Source organism: Dreissena polymorpha, chromosome 9 (genome assembly GCF_020536995.1).
Source record: "Dreissena polymorpha isolate Duluth1 chromosome 9, UMN_Dpol_1.0, whole genome shotgun sequence".
Classification (NCBI taxonomy): domain Eukaryota; kingdom Metazoa; phylum Mollusca; class Bivalvia; order Myida; family Dreissenidae; genus Dreissena; species Dreissena polymorpha.
The window spans coordinates 101,246,934-101,267,631 of NC_068363.1; the positions used below are offsets into that span (position 1 = coordinate 101,246,934).

The 20,698-nt window shown below is 34.4% G+C and overlaps 2 protein-coding genes and 1 long non-coding RNA gene across 3 annotated transcripts in view; 1 reads left to right on the forward strand and 2 right to left on the reverse strand.

The window, feature by feature from the left end:
* Window positions 1-504: 504 nt before the first annotated feature.
* Window positions 505-1,303, forward strand: LOC127846626 (uncharacterized). The gene is made up of 2 exons (XM_052378055.1): window positions 505-759; window positions 1,137-1,303. Exons 1-2 carry the CDS (start codon window positions 568-570, stop codon window positions 1,287-1,289), a joined length of 345 nt encoding a protein of 114 aa, XP_052234015.1. The 5' UTR covers window positions 505-567; the 3' UTR covers window positions 1,290-1,303.
* Window positions 1,304-8,451: 7,148 nt separating this feature from the next.
* The window catches only part of LOC127846321 (RING finger and SPRY domain-containing protein 1-like), a gene marked incomplete at its 5' end in the record, with an annotated part of 80,364 nt that continues 68,117 nt past the window's right edge, over window positions 8,452-20,698 (reverse strand). Inside the window, 3 exons of the mRNA XM_052377487.1 lie at window positions 8,452-13,797; window positions 19,033-19,137; window positions 19,297-19,452. Of these exons, the coding sequence (XP_052233447.1) occupies window positions 13,377-13,797; window positions 19,033-19,137; window positions 19,297-19,452 (682 nt within the window). The remainder of the gene's footprint in view (window positions 13,798-19,032; window positions 19,138-19,296; window positions 19,453-20,698) is intronic.
* LOC127843622 (uncharacterized) lies at window positions 14,422-15,806 on the reverse strand. Its single transcript, XR_008032242.1, has 2 exons — window positions 15,109-15,806; window positions 14,422-14,953 (listed from the first exon to the last, which is right to left on the reverse strand). It is a non-coding gene; the product is annotated as an uncharacterized LOC127843622 (long non-coding RNA).

The window sequence follows — 20,698 nt, forward strand, 5'->3', positions numbered from 1 at the left end:
TTAGTTAAGCCTCATGATTGTAATGTTTTTCATTTTTTGCTAACATTGGTTGTGTTGTCGGATTGAGACATAAGGCTAGGTTATTCACATGTTTTCTCTCAATCAAACACCAAAGTATATGTGTATAAGTTAGATCATATAACAACTTGATCTTTTTTTCCTCGTACTTTTAATGGACCCCATTGGAAATAAGCTTTTAGCTTAATGGGTTATCTATAGGTCAGATATTGCATTTCAATTGATAACTAATTTTCATAACTGTTATAATATATATATATAGATTAAATTATTTAAATATTAATATATTATTTGATTATAAAAGCTGTCAGAATAACATTGGTGTAACTATGTTTTTATGCTTTTATGTATTGTGATATTGTTATATGCGTTTGACCTAGAATGTTAATAAATAAATAAATATATATTATATCTTCGTAATGCTTCAATTTCAAACAATGCTGACGCTGTGTTTCGACGTCATAAATGAAATTTACTTCATTTTTTACACGACGTCAAACGTTACGTAAGTTACATAAGCGTCATAGTAACGCAAAATACCGCGTTAAGATGGATGGTCGTTACGAATACGACGAGGTAGTTTGCGAGTATTTGAAGAAACTAAACGCACCATCGTGCGATATACAATGCGTGAGGGTCGCACGAGTGAATTCAGAGAAGACAAATATTCCAAAGGCCAAGATGAAGAAAAATACCAGTTTAACTTTCAACGAAACCACGTGCCAGGCAACTGAACTGGAGGTATGTGCTAAATGTGAGTGATGCTTTATATATGTATGGTTGTGTTTAGTTTTACATATGAGTCGCGTTCTGAGAAAGCTGGGCATTATACATGTGCGAAAAGTGTCGTCCCAGATTAGCCTATGCAGTCCGCACAGGCTAATCAGGGACGAAACTTTCCGCTTTTATGACTTTTTTCGTTTAAATGAAGTCTCTTCTTAGCAAAAATCAAATTTAGGCGGAAAGTGTCGTCCCTGATTAGCCTGTGCGGGACTGCACAGGCTAATCTGGGATGACACTTGACGCACATGCATTATGCCCAGTTTTCTCAGAACGCGACTCATATGTATTGATTTCATGGACAGAGAAATGTTTAATCTTGTATCACTATATATCAGATGGTGATGCCACACGACCGTCGGCTGCACAATGACACCGTTGCCAACGCTACGATCACTTCAAGTGACAGATACAGTCGGTTGCTAAAATACGGACTTCTAGGCGCTGCCGGTGTTTTTGTCACATATTTTGGTTTTAAAAAGTTAAAATGAAATCACGTCGCTTGCTTGTGTGTGTTATAAATATTTTGTTCCCAACGATTCTAAAATCCACAGTATACCATGACAATAAGACATAAAAATTTGTTTGTTTCCACTAACCATATCGACCCCAATTTATGGCTCAGACGATAAACGTTTTGTTTTTGGCATTCCACGTTGAATGGTCCGTCATTTTCAGCTAAGTTTAATCGACCTACTTACACTTTTTGCGGAGAATAAGTAGAAACAACTTGCTGGCCATAGTCATATTTCCATATAACACCATTGATTCCCGGTATATATAGGATCTGACATGAGTTGTCATTTTAGCAAAATAACAAAATGTGATTGGTCAATAAACGAAAACTAAGCCAATGAAAACGCTTAAAAATGTATTACACATGTGAAATAAAAAATATGTAATGGTTGTATAACATAAGCAACAGGGTATAGCATGTGATAGAAGAATAATCTAAAGCGTTTTTTATGTCTTTGCCCTGTCTGTTGGTTGGTTGGTTTGTTTGTGCAAACTTTAACATTTGCAATAACTTTTGCAATATTGAAGATAGCAACTTCATATTTTGGAATGCATGTGTATCTCATGGAACTGCACATTTTGATTGGTGAAAGGTCAAGGTCATCCTTCAAGGTCAAAGGTCAAATATATGGGTCAAAATCGCTCATTTAATGTACACTTGCAATATTGAAGATAGCAAGGTGATATTTGGCATGCATGTGTATCTCATGGAGCTGCACATTTTGAGTGGTGAAAGGTCAAGGTCATCCTTCAAGGTCAAAGGTCAAATATATAGGGACATAGTGTTTCACAAACACATCGCTTGTTTTGTTTTGGGAATGTTTATCATTCCCATTGTTATACGCACTTAGAAAGAGGCTAAAATCCGTTTCAAAACATTCGCAACAAAAAATAAGTATACGTTCAATCATAAAAAGGACTCATTGAACTGATTATAAAAACATGTAAAGGTCCTATGTCAACAAATCCATGATCGAATACGTTATTTTGACACTTACATTATTAGATGGAAACGAGCATATATTAAAGCATTCTTTTCTAATACAATGCAATCACAGACTCATTCCTGAATCATGATCGAAATCCGTTAATTTGATATGCTTTTGAACAAAACTAAAAATTGCACTACCAATGGCACAAAAAGGCATAAACAGACAAAATAACAAGAGCTGTCTCCATCGGAAGACATATGCCCCCGACAAACGCTTTTTTCGAAACCTAAACGCGGACCCTTAGTTCAAGGTCAAGGTCAAAATTTGTGTGCGTGATGGAAAGGCCTTGTCTATATACACATGCACACCAAATATGAAGGTTACATCTGATGCGACATAGAAGTTATGAGCATTTTTCAAAACCTAAACGCAAAAGTGTGAAGGAAAGACAGACGGAAAGACAGACGGACAGTGCGATCACTATATGCACTCCTTCGGGCGAATAAAACATGACCCTGACAATACATTAACTATACATTGAAACTATTTTATTACACATAACTTACCTGGTTATCACGAATTAAAGTTACAATACATGGATGTTGTAACCTTCCCGAGGTTTCTGAAGTTGGAAGAGAACGGGGCCCGTATTTACCAAAGTCTATAAATAAAGAGTATTCTTTCAATTGGAATATTCAAGAATTGCAAAAATTCGGAGTCAAATTAGGCATAAAACCATTTCTATCTACATCACACTTAATATAGAACGTTTTGTTCATGGCATTAGCCTTATATATTTAAATACTGAGTATAGTTGTCGTGGTTATAGGTGTATTTTATTATTAAGTCTAAGAATCGGTTGGAAATAACGGGCCCGGGATTCCAATGAATACGCGTATGTCTTTTCTCTGGGCTTTCTCTACACGGCAGGTGCGCACATAGTTGTCGGCTAAAACGATTGCTTGCAAATATCAAAACACGACAGCATTTTTCGCGCTGCATTGTACATAAAATATCGTGCAGCACGGTGACATTTAGGATGTAATATATTTTAAAACAGGCGAATGACACTGGGGCAAATAATTCAAAATGTACGGGATTATATTTTTATATTTAATTTTAATAATCCCTTACCAGAAGTTTTCTTAGCCATTTGTGGGAGAATGATCTGTACACTGTGAAATAAGAATTTTAGCGTCTTTTTTTACTTAAATTTGAAAGAAAGTTGTATAAATAAAACCACCAACTTTTGTGAAGATTTTGAACGCTGTATCACCTGCAACTCACGAATGTGGTGTAAGAATGTGTAAATTGTTATAAAATAGTCGGCTTTGATAATAAATAAATTACTTTCATATATTGTTGACGTACTTTTGATTGATCATTATCGGCTCGGGTACTACTTACATGTACCACGGGTACTCTTAAGTATATTAATATGAATGCCGGGTACGGTAAATATACTTAAACGTCGATAATAGACTGTACCCCGAGTTGTATTCCCGCCAAAAATCCGATATCGTAAAACGCGATACCGATTACTGTAAAACGGTATTGCTTATCTTAAATTAACTTCTCTTAAAAAGGTTACAATACATTAAATGAACGCTTCATGTAGGAAGGTTACAATACATTAAATGAACGCTTCATGTAGGGCTGTACTCTCTAAAAAAATATCATAGTTGACAGGAAGGCATGTTTTACACTTTTTACCATTATTCAGGTGTTATCTTGCGGAGATAATGGTAGGGCATGAATAGGTGTTCACTACTGAATCCCTGAAATATGATACACTTGAAGACTATAGTAAACCATTGCACTAGAAAAGGTTACATTCCACTAAGAAACGGCCGAAAAAAAAAGTTGCAAAAACAGTCGATTTTGATTTGTGTCAAGTTCTTTCTTGCATTGTACATGACATATCTTTTTTATTGCATAAATCGATTCCGCTTAGAATGGCCTTTAAGAAAAGGTATGGTTATGGGGGTCTCTATGTGCAAAATGTTGCATTTATTTTCGCTCAAAGTTATCGCTTTTACATTGAATTATATAGGGAAACTATTTGGTGTATTATGACCTAAAAAAACATACTTTTTTATGTCCCCCACCACAATAGTGGGGGACATATTGTTTTAGCTCTGTCTGTTGGTTGGTTGGTTTGTTTGGGCAAACTTTAACATTTGCCATAACTTTTGCAATATTGAAGATAGCAACTTCATATTTGGCATGCATGTGTATCTCATGGAGCTGCACATTTTGAGTGGTGAAAGGTCAAGGTCATCCTTCAAGGTCAAAGATATGGGGACATAGTGTTTCACAATCACGTCAATTTTTTAGTATGAGTTTCGATAATATACAGGCCATTTAACAGAAAATATGACATAACTGTGAAAAAAAATAATTTTAAAAAGCAGACAACGACCGATTTAGCATTAAAATACCCGGGTACGTTAAATAGTTTTCTTAAGTTAAGAGTACCCGGGGTACATGTAAGTAGTACGACATTTACCAATCGAGCCTTAATTACATGCACAGACGTAGATAACAGTGTTATCTACGTCTCTGTTACATGCCATGGTATACTTCAGAAGGAATTAAACAAAAATATTGTTTTATTTTAATTGTAGTGCATACGTTTAATAGTATAATAAATGTTCTAGGTGGATTTAACACAATTAACACACATTAATTATAAATATCCTTAATGTTTAAAAAAATGTAATTTGCAATAGTGAAACTCATTACTTTAATTTTGTAGCTGAAGTTAAGTACACAATGATCTAGGGGAAGTTACCTGTGCTTGCCCTGCATGTTTTGTAAACAAGAGTTTTCTGAAATTCTTCGCGTTCTTAAACAAACCAGCCCCGGAAACCAGCACTTTGCCTTTGATTTTAAGAATATCAGAAACTGCGTGAAATGCGGGCTTATTTGCGTGTTAAAAGTACAACTAACAAATATGGTTTATTTAGAAGTGAATGAGAAAGGTTCACAAAATGTGAACAAATGAAATATCACTTACCAATCAGACGCCATAATAACGGAAAATAACTGGGAACAGAATAAGGGGCAAAACTCTGTTTGTAGGCTACATACTACCGATATGTGTTACGCCAAGAGACCTCTCACTTGGATAAGGCAGTGGAAACGTGATAATTGTAACAGATATTACAAATGTTTATTAAAAGCGCAATAACATGTCCGTTGTAAAATATGTACGTATATGGACCTAAGGTTGGTGAAATCGGCCAATTTCTTTATCCAGTGAGGTTGTGGGCTCATAGATATGACATAAGGCCACGACTTTTTTTTTTATTGGTTTACAAAAATTATTTTGAAAATGGTCCATCGGGCGGTCGAAAAAAAAAAAAAAAAAAACATCATTGGAAAATTAAGTTATTACTAATAACATCAGAACAAAGACATCATATCTTTTATAACCTTAACACAGAGACGAAAAATCAAAATATGCAATGAAAGACATCTATATCTTCAAATGAAATGAGTCACCTAAAAGCACCTTTTGTAACATCAGGATATTTTAAACACTCCATTAAATGACATGCGTTCTTCTCCCATTAAAACGAAAAACTGCGCTTAATTTCCGTAATTCGATGCGCACCATTACGCAATGCGATGCCCGTTGCATAAATCTCATATAAGATAAACTACTCATACACAAAGTATGTGTTTGCTCTTATTCGATTTATGACATCGCCCATGCAAAAAATCGAGGTAGATCGATCCCCGCGTCGTCGCGGTAATGTTTGTTAAAGTTGTTGTTGTCATGAAAACTCGTTGATTTACAACGCAAAACGTCTTATTTGAACTGACGCGAATTAATACAATCATATTTGTCAACTTGGCTTTTGCTTTATTTTGATAATTTAATCCGAAGTTTAATGTTAGCAAGTGTTTTGACTGGAATTGTAAACAAGGAGCCAGTTAAAGTCTTCCGAAAATGTGCAGTCTGTGTGAATTGACAGTTTGACGTCATCAAAGGAAAGCCGCTTGCTTTCTCAAGCAATAAAGCGACAAATTTCGCGCCGACAAAATTGGCTTCCTTTGTCTAGCAATCAACATGCCGAACCAATCGTGCGTTTGTTTCTCAGTTGCAATGCTCCAATTTAATAATAGCACGTGCATAGCTCCGCCTTCGAATCTTTTGCAGAGAACGGAGGCGGAGTTTAACGGTTAATTGAGCTAGTATTTTACGCAAGTTGAGTTCCGATTTGCCGAAATTACTCGGCCCTAAGCATTAAAACGACAAATACATTTATCAATGATTTTCCGAGATATACCGATTTGTTCCGATTTCCAAACTTTCTGTACAGTTCCTTTAAACTATGGCGGACGTGTTAACAAAATTCCTAAACACATATATTGTAAATAATGGCAGTGTTTTATTGGATTATTTATACTAATTATCAAATTGCACGGTAATACTTTTTTTTATCTACTAGAATATCGGGTTTGTTTTATATAATAAACATGTTAAACAATATAGTTGCGTCACAGACTCGGAAATAAATTATGATGCGGTCGACATTTTACTGACGCTAATTTTCCTATTGTCTGTAAATAAATAAATTTTGAGAAGTGCCCATAAAAGGACTGGTACATACTGTGTCACATTGAAAATATCCCGATCTCTGCAATATATGTGAACCAATCGTTGATTGTACTTACTTGATTTTATTCGCAACAGTACTCAAACCGGATCGTTTTTTTCTCGGTTCGCTCGTTTTTCAGTGCGGTCGGGAATAAAATATATAAAAAAAAGACGATTTTCCGATTTTATTTTTTTTCCCATTTTCCAAAAATTAGGGTCGGCGGTTTTGTAAACCAAGAAATATAAAAGTCGTGGCCTAACGTCTTTGGTCAGTCTGTACCAAATGTTGCTGTTTTAAATTTACTAATGCAATTTCATGTTGCTAAATATGATCCTTGTTCTGAGAAAACTGGGCTTAATACATGTGCGTAAAGTGCCATCCCATATTAGCAAGTGCAGTCCGCACAGGCTAATCAGGCTAATTCCGCTTTTATGGTATTTTTAGTTTCAAGGAAGTCCCTACTTACCGAAAATCAAGTTTAGGTGGAAAGTATCGTCCCTGATTAGCCTGTGAGGACTGCACAGGCTAATCTGGGATGACACTTTACGCACATGCATTAAGCCAAGTTTTCTCAGAACAAGGCTCATATATTTGCGCAGTGATGTATAACAACTGAAAAGTTCACAAGTCAAACTAGTTGTCAAGGTCATGATCATTAACAAACCAATCTCTTCGCAGGAACAATTATTTTAACATGTTCTTTCTTCCTTTAGCGTTTGCCAAAAGAAGTAGTCAAACGTGCCCTTTTGTTTTAAAGATGTGCACACGTTTAGTCAATCTTAAATATAAATCCCACCTTTGTTTTAAACTGTTGAGAATGACCCATAACCGTGACATACCTGTAAAAATATTTTTTTTTTATCAATATCTATTTTTGTACTAATATTAATATGCTGGCAATCGAATTTGGTTCAAGAGTCTCTGTTTAACTAAGGTTCAACATATTCATATATTTGTACCGCCAATTGCATTTACAGTTATGCCATGAATTTGCAATACAAATCTTCTATGATTTTCCTGTTGTATCTATAACAATTCATGCATATATCATCATGTACTAAAACTGATGCCTTCTTTAAACTTATGTGTTCTGTGACATAAACCATCAAACAAGCATTTATTTTCACACTTGTCTGCTATGTTGCAATACCTACATACCATAATATTGCCTTTACATTTTTGTTGCCCAATACAATACATGCATACCATAATGTTCCTTTACACATTTGCCTTCCTTTAAAATACATGTGTATCATAATGTGTCGTTAACACTTTTGTTATCCTTTAAAATACACAGATATCATCATGTGCCTCTGAAATGTTGTCATCCTTTGCAATACTTTTATACCTTCAAAGTGCAATTACACTTTTGGACTCCAATACAATACCAATTTATGATCATTTGCCTTAACACTTTTGTCTCCAATAATATAATTAAATGTCATGGTGAGCCTTACAATTTATGTAAGAATGTCAAGAAAGTACTTACCTCAGTTTCAAAATCAAGGATATCCTTTCTTTCAGTTTCAAAATCCATTTCAGATTGTCAAGGCAATCTTTACTTTCAATCTCAAAATTCAGTACAGAAAACAATAACACACTTGATATATATTTTACTATAAAAGCATGGTATTTTTATATAATAAGTAAAAACATGTAGTAAAAGAACATTATGTACTTAAAACATTGTGACATGCATATAAAAAGCAACTCAGTTTCTTAAATATCATTATGTCTTTTTCATGTTATTATTTTTTTTGCTTTTAGCGCAAACACAAACATTCCAAAACTAATTGGTTTCATACTTTAAGACATAACAACAACTAGCTGTACATACATATCACTATATAAATGCCACATATCACATATCCCAATTGTTATAAGACTAAAGCAACATTTTTTTGTACAAAGACATGCTAATAGACAAACAAAACTCCTAATAAAATGTATAACTGGTTATTTATACAATCATGTTCTGCATGCAAAAAAATAAATAAAAGAAAGACTAATTTGATACAGAAAATTCATTTGAATGTATAGCAGCAAAAGAGCACTTTTGCTATAAAAAAACTTGTCCAACGTAAAATCATGATAGAAAATATAAAATCAGTTATAAATTGGGGACACACAATTGTTGATTGGTTGAATTTTATTAAAGCACAGGGGCTACCTTAACACCTAGCATGATATTAATTGTCAATTAATTGTCTTTGAATTTAGGAAAAGTACAATAAACATAAAGGAAATACTTTACCTATTTCATAAAATCAAAAGATTATTATTTTTTATTTTTTTTTACGATACATACTTTACTTCCAAAATATCTAAAAGTTATTTTAAGTTGGCAGTGGTCCATTAAAAAAAATCTTGCAATCAACTACCATACAGTTAGTGTTGACAAAACTGATAAAAATAAAGAAGTAAACTACTTCCGATTACTAAAATTATGCAATATATAATATGTGCCAGTGAATTATACAATGCATAAGCCCAAATTATTTCAGAGAATCAAGTGCCACCTAATAATCTGCAAAACAATCAATAACAAAAAGTTCTAATAAAATTATGGCACTAGCAACATCAAAATCGGATTCTGTCTGCTTAGTCAAAACGTAATTTCTAACGGGAAGTTAACTCTTTCAGTGCTGGAACCAAATTTTGAAGGCCTTTGCAAACCGTTTGGATCCAAATGAGACGCCACAGAACGTGGCGTCTCATCAGGATCCAAACTGTTTGCTATTATGATAGTATCCTTTGAAAAAATTCAAAGAAAATGCTAATTTTAGAAATTCAGCAGACGACATTTTAGCAGACGACAATTTTCCCAGCATGCAAAGGGTTAAACCAAACACTAACATGGGTCTGTGATCACAAAAGTTGGGTCTGTGATTGAAAAAGCTCACCTTGTGAAGCCCCTAAACAGAAATGTTCAGTTCAAGCTAAGCTTAATCCATTTTTCTATTTTTGAGTAACGGTGACCTTGACCTTATGTAGGCCCCATGAAATCCTGGAAAGGTCTGGATATAAAGTACTATACATGTACATGTGTACTGAACAGTATATTGAATTTCATGTAAATTTAGTCTGGAGTTATTGCATATAAACATTTGTTTCCATACATGTAGTTTCTAAAAATGTCCTTTACCTTAACCTCACCTGACCCATAAATGATAATATTGCAATCTAAAGGTAGGTCTAAATACGACGTATTTATGTTTGAAGTTTTATTACAATAACTCAATTTGTGACCAAAACAAGAGCACTGCATAGCGGGTGCCAACGCTCGGCTGCGGGTGCAGTTTTGAATTAATGAAAGCTTGTCAGAAGATATTATTTTACAGGTCATATTGACCATGACCTTTGACCTACTGACCCAAAAAATGGGTGTGGCATGTAGAACTCATCAAGGTGCTTCTACATATGAAGTTTCAAAGTTGTAGGTGGAAGCACTTTGATTGGCAGAGCTAATGTAAAGGTTTAAGCACGACGCCGGATGGCATACGACCATTTTGCTATTTTTAGTAACAGTGACCTTGACCCCACCCATCCTATTCACAATTCCAAGGAGCTTGTCTTTGTACAAGATATCTACATATGAAGTTTGATGAAATTTTCCTTGCCTGATGAGCCTGTCTACAAAGCTTACGTGTACAATTGTGAATAGCAAAATAAATGCTGTGAAATCACTTTCATTTTATCTCTAAAAAGCCTTATTAAAACAGTTCATTGATTATCATTCATATTACTTACAATTAGCGGTATTAAGGTCGAAACAAATTAAAATACATAAAGTTAAAGAAATATATCATTTTACAAAAATATAAAACTAATAAAACCCCTGGATGATTAAGTTTTGTTTCTAAATAAAGCCCCATACCTTTTTAAAGATTTGTATCTTTAAATATTGAGCAAGTGTTTATGTTCATATCCTATACATGATTCAAATGTACAATTAAAGCTAAGATCTAATGAAACATGCATGGCTGTAACTAAAGTTAAAACTAAAATGAGTGTTTTCCAACCCTCTCATTTATTAAATAACCAACAAACATTAATCTTTCAAGTCTTACATCACATTTAAAAAGAAGAGATGTGTTTGTCAGAAACAAAATGCCCCCTAATGCACCGCTTTGAAGCCATATATTTAACCTTTTACCTTGAAGAATGACCTTGACCATGACCTTTCACCACTCAAAACGTGCAGCTCCATGAGATACATATGCATGCTAAATATCAAGTTGCTATCTTCAATATTGGAAAAGTTTTGGGCCATGTTAAAGTTTTCGGACGGACGGACTGACGGATGGACTGACGGACAGTTCTAAAACTATATGCTGCCCTTTGGGTGCATAAAAATGTCCATAAAGTTCAGATCAAACAAAAATGCAAGATTTTATGAATCCAAGAAATTTCATTTCAACGAAAACAAATGAATCTAACACATATATAGACCAGAAGCAATATGGAAAGCCTCACTTACTGTTCATGCTAGATCTTAGCAGCAACAGTTGTATGACTCGTAACTTAAAACAGCATATCAACAAAAGGACCATGAATTGAAACACAATTGTACAAAGTTCCACTAATGTTTGTTAAATAAGATTTCAATTTCATTTTGTAAAGCTTTACAATAGATTTGTAAACAGCACTGTGCGGTAGCAATGAGCACTGATGTAAATGCATATCCACTTATAATGAAGAACCACTATTAAACTGAACATGTTAAAATAATGATCCACTGAAAAATGTATGATAACCTCACAAATAAATTCTGATACAAAATGTTATACATTAAAAAGTGGTATGAATCTCTAGCAGTGCTCTGATTTATGAAAATATATGAGATGCGCTCTTTGAAAAGGGGGTTTAATGCATGTGCAAAAGTGTCATCAAAGAAAGCCTGTGCAGTCAGCACAGGCTAATCAAGGATGACACTTTCTGCCTAAACTGGATTTTTGCTAAAAAGAGACTTTGTTCAAATAAAAATATCACAAAAGCGGAAAGTAACGTCCCTGATTAGCCTGTGCAAACTGCACAGGCTTTTCTGGTATGACACTTAATGCACATGCATTTTCACAGAGCGCGGCTCATTTCGTACAAATGAAGTCGTACAATGCGACCCCATGGTAAAAATGCTATTTTATCATATGAAGTCTTTAAGGCTTGCTGGTGAAACTGTTGTATGGTGAATCCATTAAAAGCTCAGACAAATCAACATTGACTCTAAATGTCAAGAGGCTTCGCTTAGCTCTGTAGTAAATCCTAGAGCAATCATGACGTGTTAAGGAAATCATTGTTGTTTTTATATTGCTTAATTAAATTAAAATTAATACAAATGCGTCACAAATGAGGCAACCAAAAATCAAATAGTCGAACAATATAGATAAAGTTTGGACAGTACTGAGTTTTTCTATTTAAAGGGATCTTTTCACGGTTTGGTAAATTGACAAAATTGACAAAAGTTGTTTCAGATTCGCAAATTTTTGTTTTAGTTATGATATTTGTGAGGAAACAGTATTACTGAACATTTACCATAGTCCAATATAGCCATTATATGTATCTTTTGACGATTTGAAAACCTAAAAATTATAAAGCGTTGCAACGCGAAACGATTGAATAATTTGGAGAGTTCTGTTGTTGTTGTTTAAATTTACGAAACTACAAAGATTGCTTATACATGTATAAGGTATAAAATACTTAACCTGTGTATACCCAGCGGAATAGCTGAGAGGGCTAATGTGTTTTTACTTCAGACTAACTCCAGGACTCCGGGGGTCACTGGTTCGAGCCCTGGTACCGGCTTCTTTTTTTTCCTTTTTTAAATTTTATTCTTGATTTTTTACTGGAGTTTCAAGATCCAATGTTTACATTTATCAATATAAAGCATTTAATGACAAACTTCAAAAAATGCCAAAATCTGTGAAAAGGCCCCTTTCATTACATGGTCAAACTTTATTTTGACACCCAATAAGCAGTCACATTATATATAGTTTGCATTCTTTAATAAAACCAAACTCGTAGCGGACATGCTATTTTTCGACCATACACTTTTAAAATATGGTTCTATCAGTTCAAGTAACTTATGAAATACTATAGATATTGAACTACAAATGAATTTCACCAAGATCGCTTGAAGTCCAAATATCCACGGATTTGCCCTATCTGATTAACATTTGAGTCATGTTCTGAGAAAACTGGGCTTAATGTATGTGCGTAAAGTGTCAACCTAGATTAGCCTGTGCAGTATGCACAGGCTAATCAGGGACGACACTTTCCGCTTTTATGGTATTTTTAGTTTCAAAGGAGTCCCTCCTTACCGAAAAATCAAGTTTAGGCGGAATGTGTCGTCCCTGATTAGCCTGTGCAGACTGCACAGGCTTATCTGGGACGACACTTTACGCACATGCATTATGCCTAGTTTTCTCAGAACAAGACACATTTCTTTATCAGACACATCAGTGTTACACTCAAGCCTCGATATTATTGTTACAAATGCTTTCTATTAAAACACATGCCTTTTTCACGAATCATCAAAACAGTCTTCACTTGAGCTTTGATTACTGTCTTCATCATCACTATCACATTTATTATTTATCCCTTGAAGATCTCTCTGGTTCGTTTCTCTTGAGATATCGTGCGTAACGGGTATTTCAGCTTCTTCTGCAGGTTTGAATTCATCCACACTTTCTGTTTTTGAACTTCGGTCTGATTTCCCTGTGGTGAAATATTTCCGCTTTTCCATGAACTCACCAGAGTTTTTGGAACTATATCCATTGGCTAGCAGTTCTGTCCGTTTTGAGTCAACAGTAGCATTAGTGTCACTAGTTTGAGAAGGTGTAATGTGAGGTCTTGGACCAACGTACACCTCTTTGCGTTCTGCAATTTCCTGACGACATATTGGGCAGGTCTCCAGCTGCAGAGCACAGATGTTACAGAAACCCCTAAAAAAACGGGAACCAATCCTTGTAAAATTCTGTTCATGTCATGAATTTGGTATTATATGATGGTAAAAACTCAATTCCAAGCAGTATGCAGAATTTCATTAAAATGTACAAAGTTACCATATAAATGTTATTGAAATATTAATTGTCCTTATTTATAAATGTAACATAAATATATTGTTAATTGGAGCTTTTTCTTGATAAATCAGTGTTTATTTTTTATGTTTTACAACTGAATTGAGCGATCTCATTAAAAACAAATTCTTTTTTTCGATATATTGTTTATCATTGTAAGTGGAAAGTATATAGCATTTAGATGGATGTGAATAAAATAAAAAAGAGTGAATTCATAAATCAAGTGAAATTGAGTGATAACTCAGTTTGGTTCTATTAAGTTAATGCAAGTATAAGTAATCTCCCTTGAATAAAATATTGAATTTTCTTTTCCACAGAAAAAAAATTCTCAAAAATTATGGAAGCCAACAAATATTTAGTGAAGATTGAGCTATATGCTTTCAATGACAATTAACAGATTCTTCTTTATTTAATAAAAGCTGCGCCATGAGCGCATGATACGCCCGTCGTTCGCCAATGAAGTAGTAAGGTAATAAATAACCCTTTGAATCATTTTTTTACTTCAGTTTATTTGTATTTGAATACATGGTTTATTTTATAAGTACATGAGCATGGAAATCACGAAATTTTGAAGAACAAGGTCCCATAACTCTGGAACTACAATTCAGAATTCCGTCAAAAACGAAAGGGGATCAGGGTTTATCAATATTAAGATTGTGTTGAAATTTGAAAAAAATCCATCGAAGGATATTTGAGCTACAGTAGGACATTCAATGAAATCACGAAATTTTGACGAACAAAGTCCCATAACTCTGGAACGACAATTCAGAATTCCGTCAAAAACGAAAGGGGATCAGGGTTTATCAATATTAAGATTGTGTTAAAATTTGAAGAAAATCTGTCAAAGGATATTTGACGTAGCGTACGACATTAACAGACGGACGGACGGACGGACGGAGAGACGGACGTGGGGTATACCATAATACGTCCCGTCATAGACGGGCGTATAAAAAATCCATCGGGGGATATTTGAGCTACGGTAGGATACATGAACAACAATAACATTTAAGGTCACAGTGACCTTGACCTTAGAATGAATGACCTTGAAATGACCAGTGGTCATCTAAGTGTGCTTGCAAACCTTCATGTCAAGTTTTAAGACTCTATGTCCAAGCATACCAAAGTTATAACAATTTTAACATTTTAACATTTAAGGTCACAGTGACCTTGTGTGACCTTGACCTTAGAATGAATGACCTTGAAATGACCAGTGGTCATCTAAGTGTGCTTGCAAACCTTCATGTCAAGTTTGAAGACTCTATGTCCAAGCATACCAAAGTTATAACAATTTTAACATTTTAACATTTAAGGTCACAGTGACCTTGACCTTCAAATGAATGACATTGAAATGACCAGTGGTCATCTTCTAGTACTGGCCAATCTTTATTTCAAGTTTGAAGACTCTAGGTACAAGCATACCAAAGTTATAACATGAAATAAGAACTTTAACATTTTTACATTCAAGGTCACAGTGACCTTGACCTTCAAATGAATGACCTTGAAATGTCCAGGGGTTACTTACTAGTTCTGGCCAACCTTCATGTCAAGTTTCAAGACTCTAGGTCCAAGCATACCAAAGTTATAACAACTTTAACATTTTTATATAGCTACAGTAGGACATTCAATGAAATAACGAAATTTTGACGAACAAAGTCCCATAACTCTGGAACGACAATTCAGAATTCCGTCAAAAACGAAAGGGGATCAGGGTTTATCAATATTAAGATTGTGTTGAAATTTGAAAAAAATCCATCGAAGGATATTTGACGTAGCGTACGACATTAACAGACATACGGACGGACAGACGGACGGACGGACAGACGGACGCGGGGTATACCATAATACGTCCCGTCATAGACGGGCGTATAAAAACCAAATAATGATGATACAATTGAACAATGATCTTGGTAGCAACAATGATAGAAAGAAGCTAAAATCATTCAAGTAATGACAACCGGTATTTTTTAAAACCACTTTGCCATTTAGTTGAAAAGCAAGCTCTAATTATGCAATATTTATTAAAGATCAGCAAAACTGATGTACTTAATTACAGGCAACAGCAAAACAAAAAGCCTTGTGCTGTTGGCGAGAATAATTAAATTGAGCAGAGATATTATGTTCAAAACATTTTCATAAAGCTTGGCGAAGAAAACTGATAGATTTCAAATTAAACAAGAGCTGTCAGAGGACAGCACGCTCAACTATTCAAGTGCTTGACAGTATAACGTAAGCCATCATAGGGACATTGTTCATATTCAATAATTTATTAGACGATCTTTTATTTTTAAATAAAAAACGGAAAAAAAAATTAATTTTTTTTTTTGGGGGGGGGGGGGGGGGTTGAGAGGGGGTATAATGTGGGGTGTGGTCATTTATTAGACGATCTTTCAAAAATAAAAAAGGAAAAAATATTTGGGGTAGTACGCAAACTTAAACATAGATTTATCAATAATTTGCATATTCTAAATATAAAAGGGGGAATTATTTGTGACAAAATGCTTGATAGAGTTGTCTACTCTTGTTTATAGGTTGGGGTGATGTTGGTCAACAAGTATGCAAAATATGAAAGCAATATGTCAAGGGACAATGAAAATAAATGGGGTAGTACGAAAACTTTAACATTTGCTGCATATTATAAGTGGAAAAGGGGCCATAATTATGACAAAATGCTTGATAGAGATGTCTGCTCTTGTTTATACGAACGTTGACGAGTGACGTCACGCGCACCTGCTAAATGACCCGAGTTTCTACTGGAGGGCAAAAAGCGCATATACAGAAGCTCTATCTCAATATCTATCTCATAGTACTGCCTTGACAAAATCAACGTTTTTGTTGATAATCATGCATAATATCAAATATAATTTTAATTATGATGTCTGAAAAGACATAAGCATGCAAGGAACTTTATTTTTGAATAATATTGTTATTATTTGTTTTTACTTCAAACGAACTCGGGAGTGGAAAACCATTTAAGAGCACATACGGTATATGGTTACCACAAAATTTCTCTACTTGCACTTCTTTGCGACCATTTGAAGTTAAAACAAGTCTCAGAAATTGTAATTCTTTCAGAATAAAATAGATTTAATGAACGAAAACAATTGAGGATGAAGACAAACAACAAATAGATAGATTTTATCTTAGCAACATACCTGTATGCATGTAGTAACCTCTATATGTCTAAAAAAACTAACCTTGTTACACATTAAATTATCGATTAATGTTATTGATTTATTTAATTGTTACACCAGTTTTGACACTCTGTGTTGCAGCATAGGTGTTAAATTGCACCTTTGTTCATCACAAATCGATTATCTCGTTATGATCGGAGACCGTCCAGACAAAGACAACAGGGTGTCATAAACCAAGGCACATTGGGTCCATGCCATAAACCACATGTTGCAGACGATTGTCTGTTCATTAAACACAATTCACGATACCTCCATGACATCTCTTGGCATTTTGAGAAATCAGTAAAGCCAAATTTTAAAGCAAAAAAGAAAAGTGGCTTCAATAAAATATTTCAACATTACAAAATGACGAAATCTGTCAGAAATGGATTAACAGGAACTAGTGCATTATATAAGCCAGTTAATTGAATCATTATAATACAGTGTTCAATAAATATAATTTTAACATATTGTGCAGTATTACTGCTACGTCATTAAGGGATCCGGCAAATGTAAACTTCGCTAGTACGTGTAAAGGTTTTACGTTACTTCAGTGTACACAATACCATCATGAAAAGAAGCTATCACAATATGGTAAAAAATACTTGCGTTAAAGAAATGAAATTTATAATGTGTTTATAACAGAATGCTAGACTTTAAATTATCACTAATTATCACTAGCACGGACTCTAGATGACAATATACGCTCCGTGTCACTAGTAAAGAGATTTCAATATACATGCGAAGACAATTCAATTTGCATAATATGCAGGTTTTTTTCCGCGTTTGTATGATAAAATTTATTAACATTGGCATTCAATGTTAACGAAACGAAAATTTATTGATTGGAAAAGTATATAACCATAACATTTAAATTTTTAATGTATTCCGTTTTTGGCTTTGTTTGATAATTGATTAAATGCACCTCTTACAAGCTGATGAAAAACAACCTATCCATACCACTAAAAATTATTATCAAATTAATAAGTGTTTTATTATTTTTGCAATATCATTTATTAAAGTCTACTATCAGAAACAATAAGGCAATTTCATTGTTTTGTTTTGTGGGATTGTCAGTATTTAGTATTCCCACCACGTTTACTCTGATGCTTATAACTACATTGTTTTTATGAAGAGGGATCGATATATATATGTGAATATACATTTATTGGTACTAAATATAATATATTAGCACTATTTCTTTTAAAGATATTCATTTTTATTTCGCATTTGTTATCAAAATATTGACGAAGCAAAAGCCCTTTATACATGCTTTACGTTACTGTAACCAGTGTTTTTGCCAGTCAATGCGCATGCGCGGAAATATCGAAATGTAAACAATAACAATCAACGTTCGTATAGGTTGGGGTCATGTTGGTAAACAAGTATGGAAAATATGAAAGCAATATGTCAAGGGACAATGAAAATAATTGGGGTAGAACGAAAACTTTAACATTTGCACGCTAACTGAACGTAACGGCCGCTACCGGGGTGAGTAGGATAGCTCCACTATATATATTTCATATATAATAGTCGAGCTACAAATGGTCACAGAAGAAAACTGAAGGGGCGGATATCATGAAAAAATCTAATGGAGCATCACAATAACATATCTAACAAGACTATTGCCAAGCAATAAAAGTCCCCTTCCGGTGAAACTCCACCATTTTCAGCAATATTTTTAGTCTATTTGTTGTCATAGCAACCAGAATTCTTGATAAAGGAACAAAATGTAATGACTTGCATAATCTCAATATTGCCATCTATCAATGTTTCAAGTTTCATAAAAAAATATGAAGAACTTTTAAAGTTATCGCAGGATCTAGAAAAGTGTGACAGACAGAGCGCAACCCACATGTCCCCTCCGGTTTCACCGGTAGTGGACTAATAACCGTAAAGAAGCACAACAATAAATAAAACGGTTGCCTACCTATGCCCACAAGGTTCCAGTAACAGACACGCCTGGTTATCAAAACACAGGGTGCATGCGTCCTCTAGAACTTTAAAGTTTCGAATCAACTCCAGGCGTTTGTGTCTGTAACAAAGAGTTGTGTTGTAATTTGTAATCAGAAAGGTCATGAATAATATTTAGTTTTCTAAGGGACTACAAATGCGTCAAAGTTCATATCTAAGTGGAAATGGTTAAAAAATTGCATTAAACCCCCTTTCTCCAAAGCATGGCCCAAATATTTACCGTGGCACTATGATTTTCTCCTCTGGTGGAAGATTGCCGTAGTCATTGAAGCACTTAAAGTTGTGGTCGACCGGTGGGAACCGGAATGGTTTGGCGCCGAAATTAAACTCACACTGCTGATAGGACATGAAACTAGCTGCCGCAAAGAAGCCACTTCTGAAGGAGACATTCAGAGTTTTGTATTATTTATTTGAGTCGTGTTCTGAGAAAACTGGGCATAATGCATGTGCTTAAAGTGTCGTCACAGATTAGCCTGTGCAGTCCACACAGGCTAATCAGGGACAACACATTTGGCTTAATTGGATTTTTGCTAAGAAGAGACTTCATTTAATCGAAAAATGTCATAAAAGCAGAAAGGGTTTTCTCTGATTAGCCTGTGCGAATTGCACAGGCTAATCCGGGTCGACACTTTATGCACATGCATTATGCCCAGTTTTCTCAGAACATGACTCATTTTATTAAATGCAAATTTCACATACATATTGGATAAAATGAGAAACTTTCACTTGCATTTTGATAAAATTTGAAACTCTCACATGAAATTCTGGTATGATGTCAAACTTTCACATGCATAAATAACTAGAGCTTTGTCACAGACGTGACGTATACCCCCACATGCTGCATTGACACAGAATATTTTGCATGTTTCACAAAACAAGAGAAGCTAATTTATGGCGATTTTTAAGAATTATTTTGCCATTATCATTTATGGCCATTTTTACCATTGAACTCTTGAATTCTTTCAAATGACACGCTGTCTAATGACTGTGAACAAAATTAATGTACAGAGTCAGGGACAGTCAACCAGATTGATAATTAATTAATTAATGTAATATACCAGTTGTGACATTTTAATCAATATAAACTAATAATTGTAAAAAAAAAAGTTTTTTGTAAACTTTTTTTTTTCCGCAATCTGGTTAAAGGTCCCTTTAAAATCTCACAATGAATGACATAGTTATGGCCCGGACAAACTCATTTATGGCCATTTTTGACTTTTGAACTCCAAGTGTGGCCTTGACCTTGAAGATATCAACGTAATTCTTTCGCATGACACACCATCCAATTATTGTGAACAAATGCACCAAGTAATTTTAAAATCTCACAATGAATAACATAGTTATGGCCCGGACAAGATCATTTATGACCATTTTTTCCCTTTGTACTAAAAGTGTGACCTTGACCTTGGACATATCAACATAATTCTTTCGCATGACACACCATTCAATGATTGTGAACAAATGAACAGAGTAATTTTAAAATCTCACAATGAATGACATAGTTATGGCCCGGACAAGATCATTTGTGGCAATTTTTTACCTTTGAACTCATTGCAGATATCGACGTAATTCTTTCGCATGACACACCGTTCAATTATGTTGAACAAATGTGCCAAATGATT

What these genes read in the sequence shown, in the direction of transcription:
- LOC127846626 (XM_052378055.1), top strand. Translation starts at nt 568, where the DNA reads ATGGATGGTCGTTACGAATACGACGAGGTAGTTTGCGAGTATTTGAAG. An exon ending in GCCAGGCAACTGAACTGGAG is followed by an intron (nt 760 to 1,136) that starts GTATGTGCTAAA and finishes ACTATATATCAG; the next exon opens with ATGGTGATGCCACACGACCG.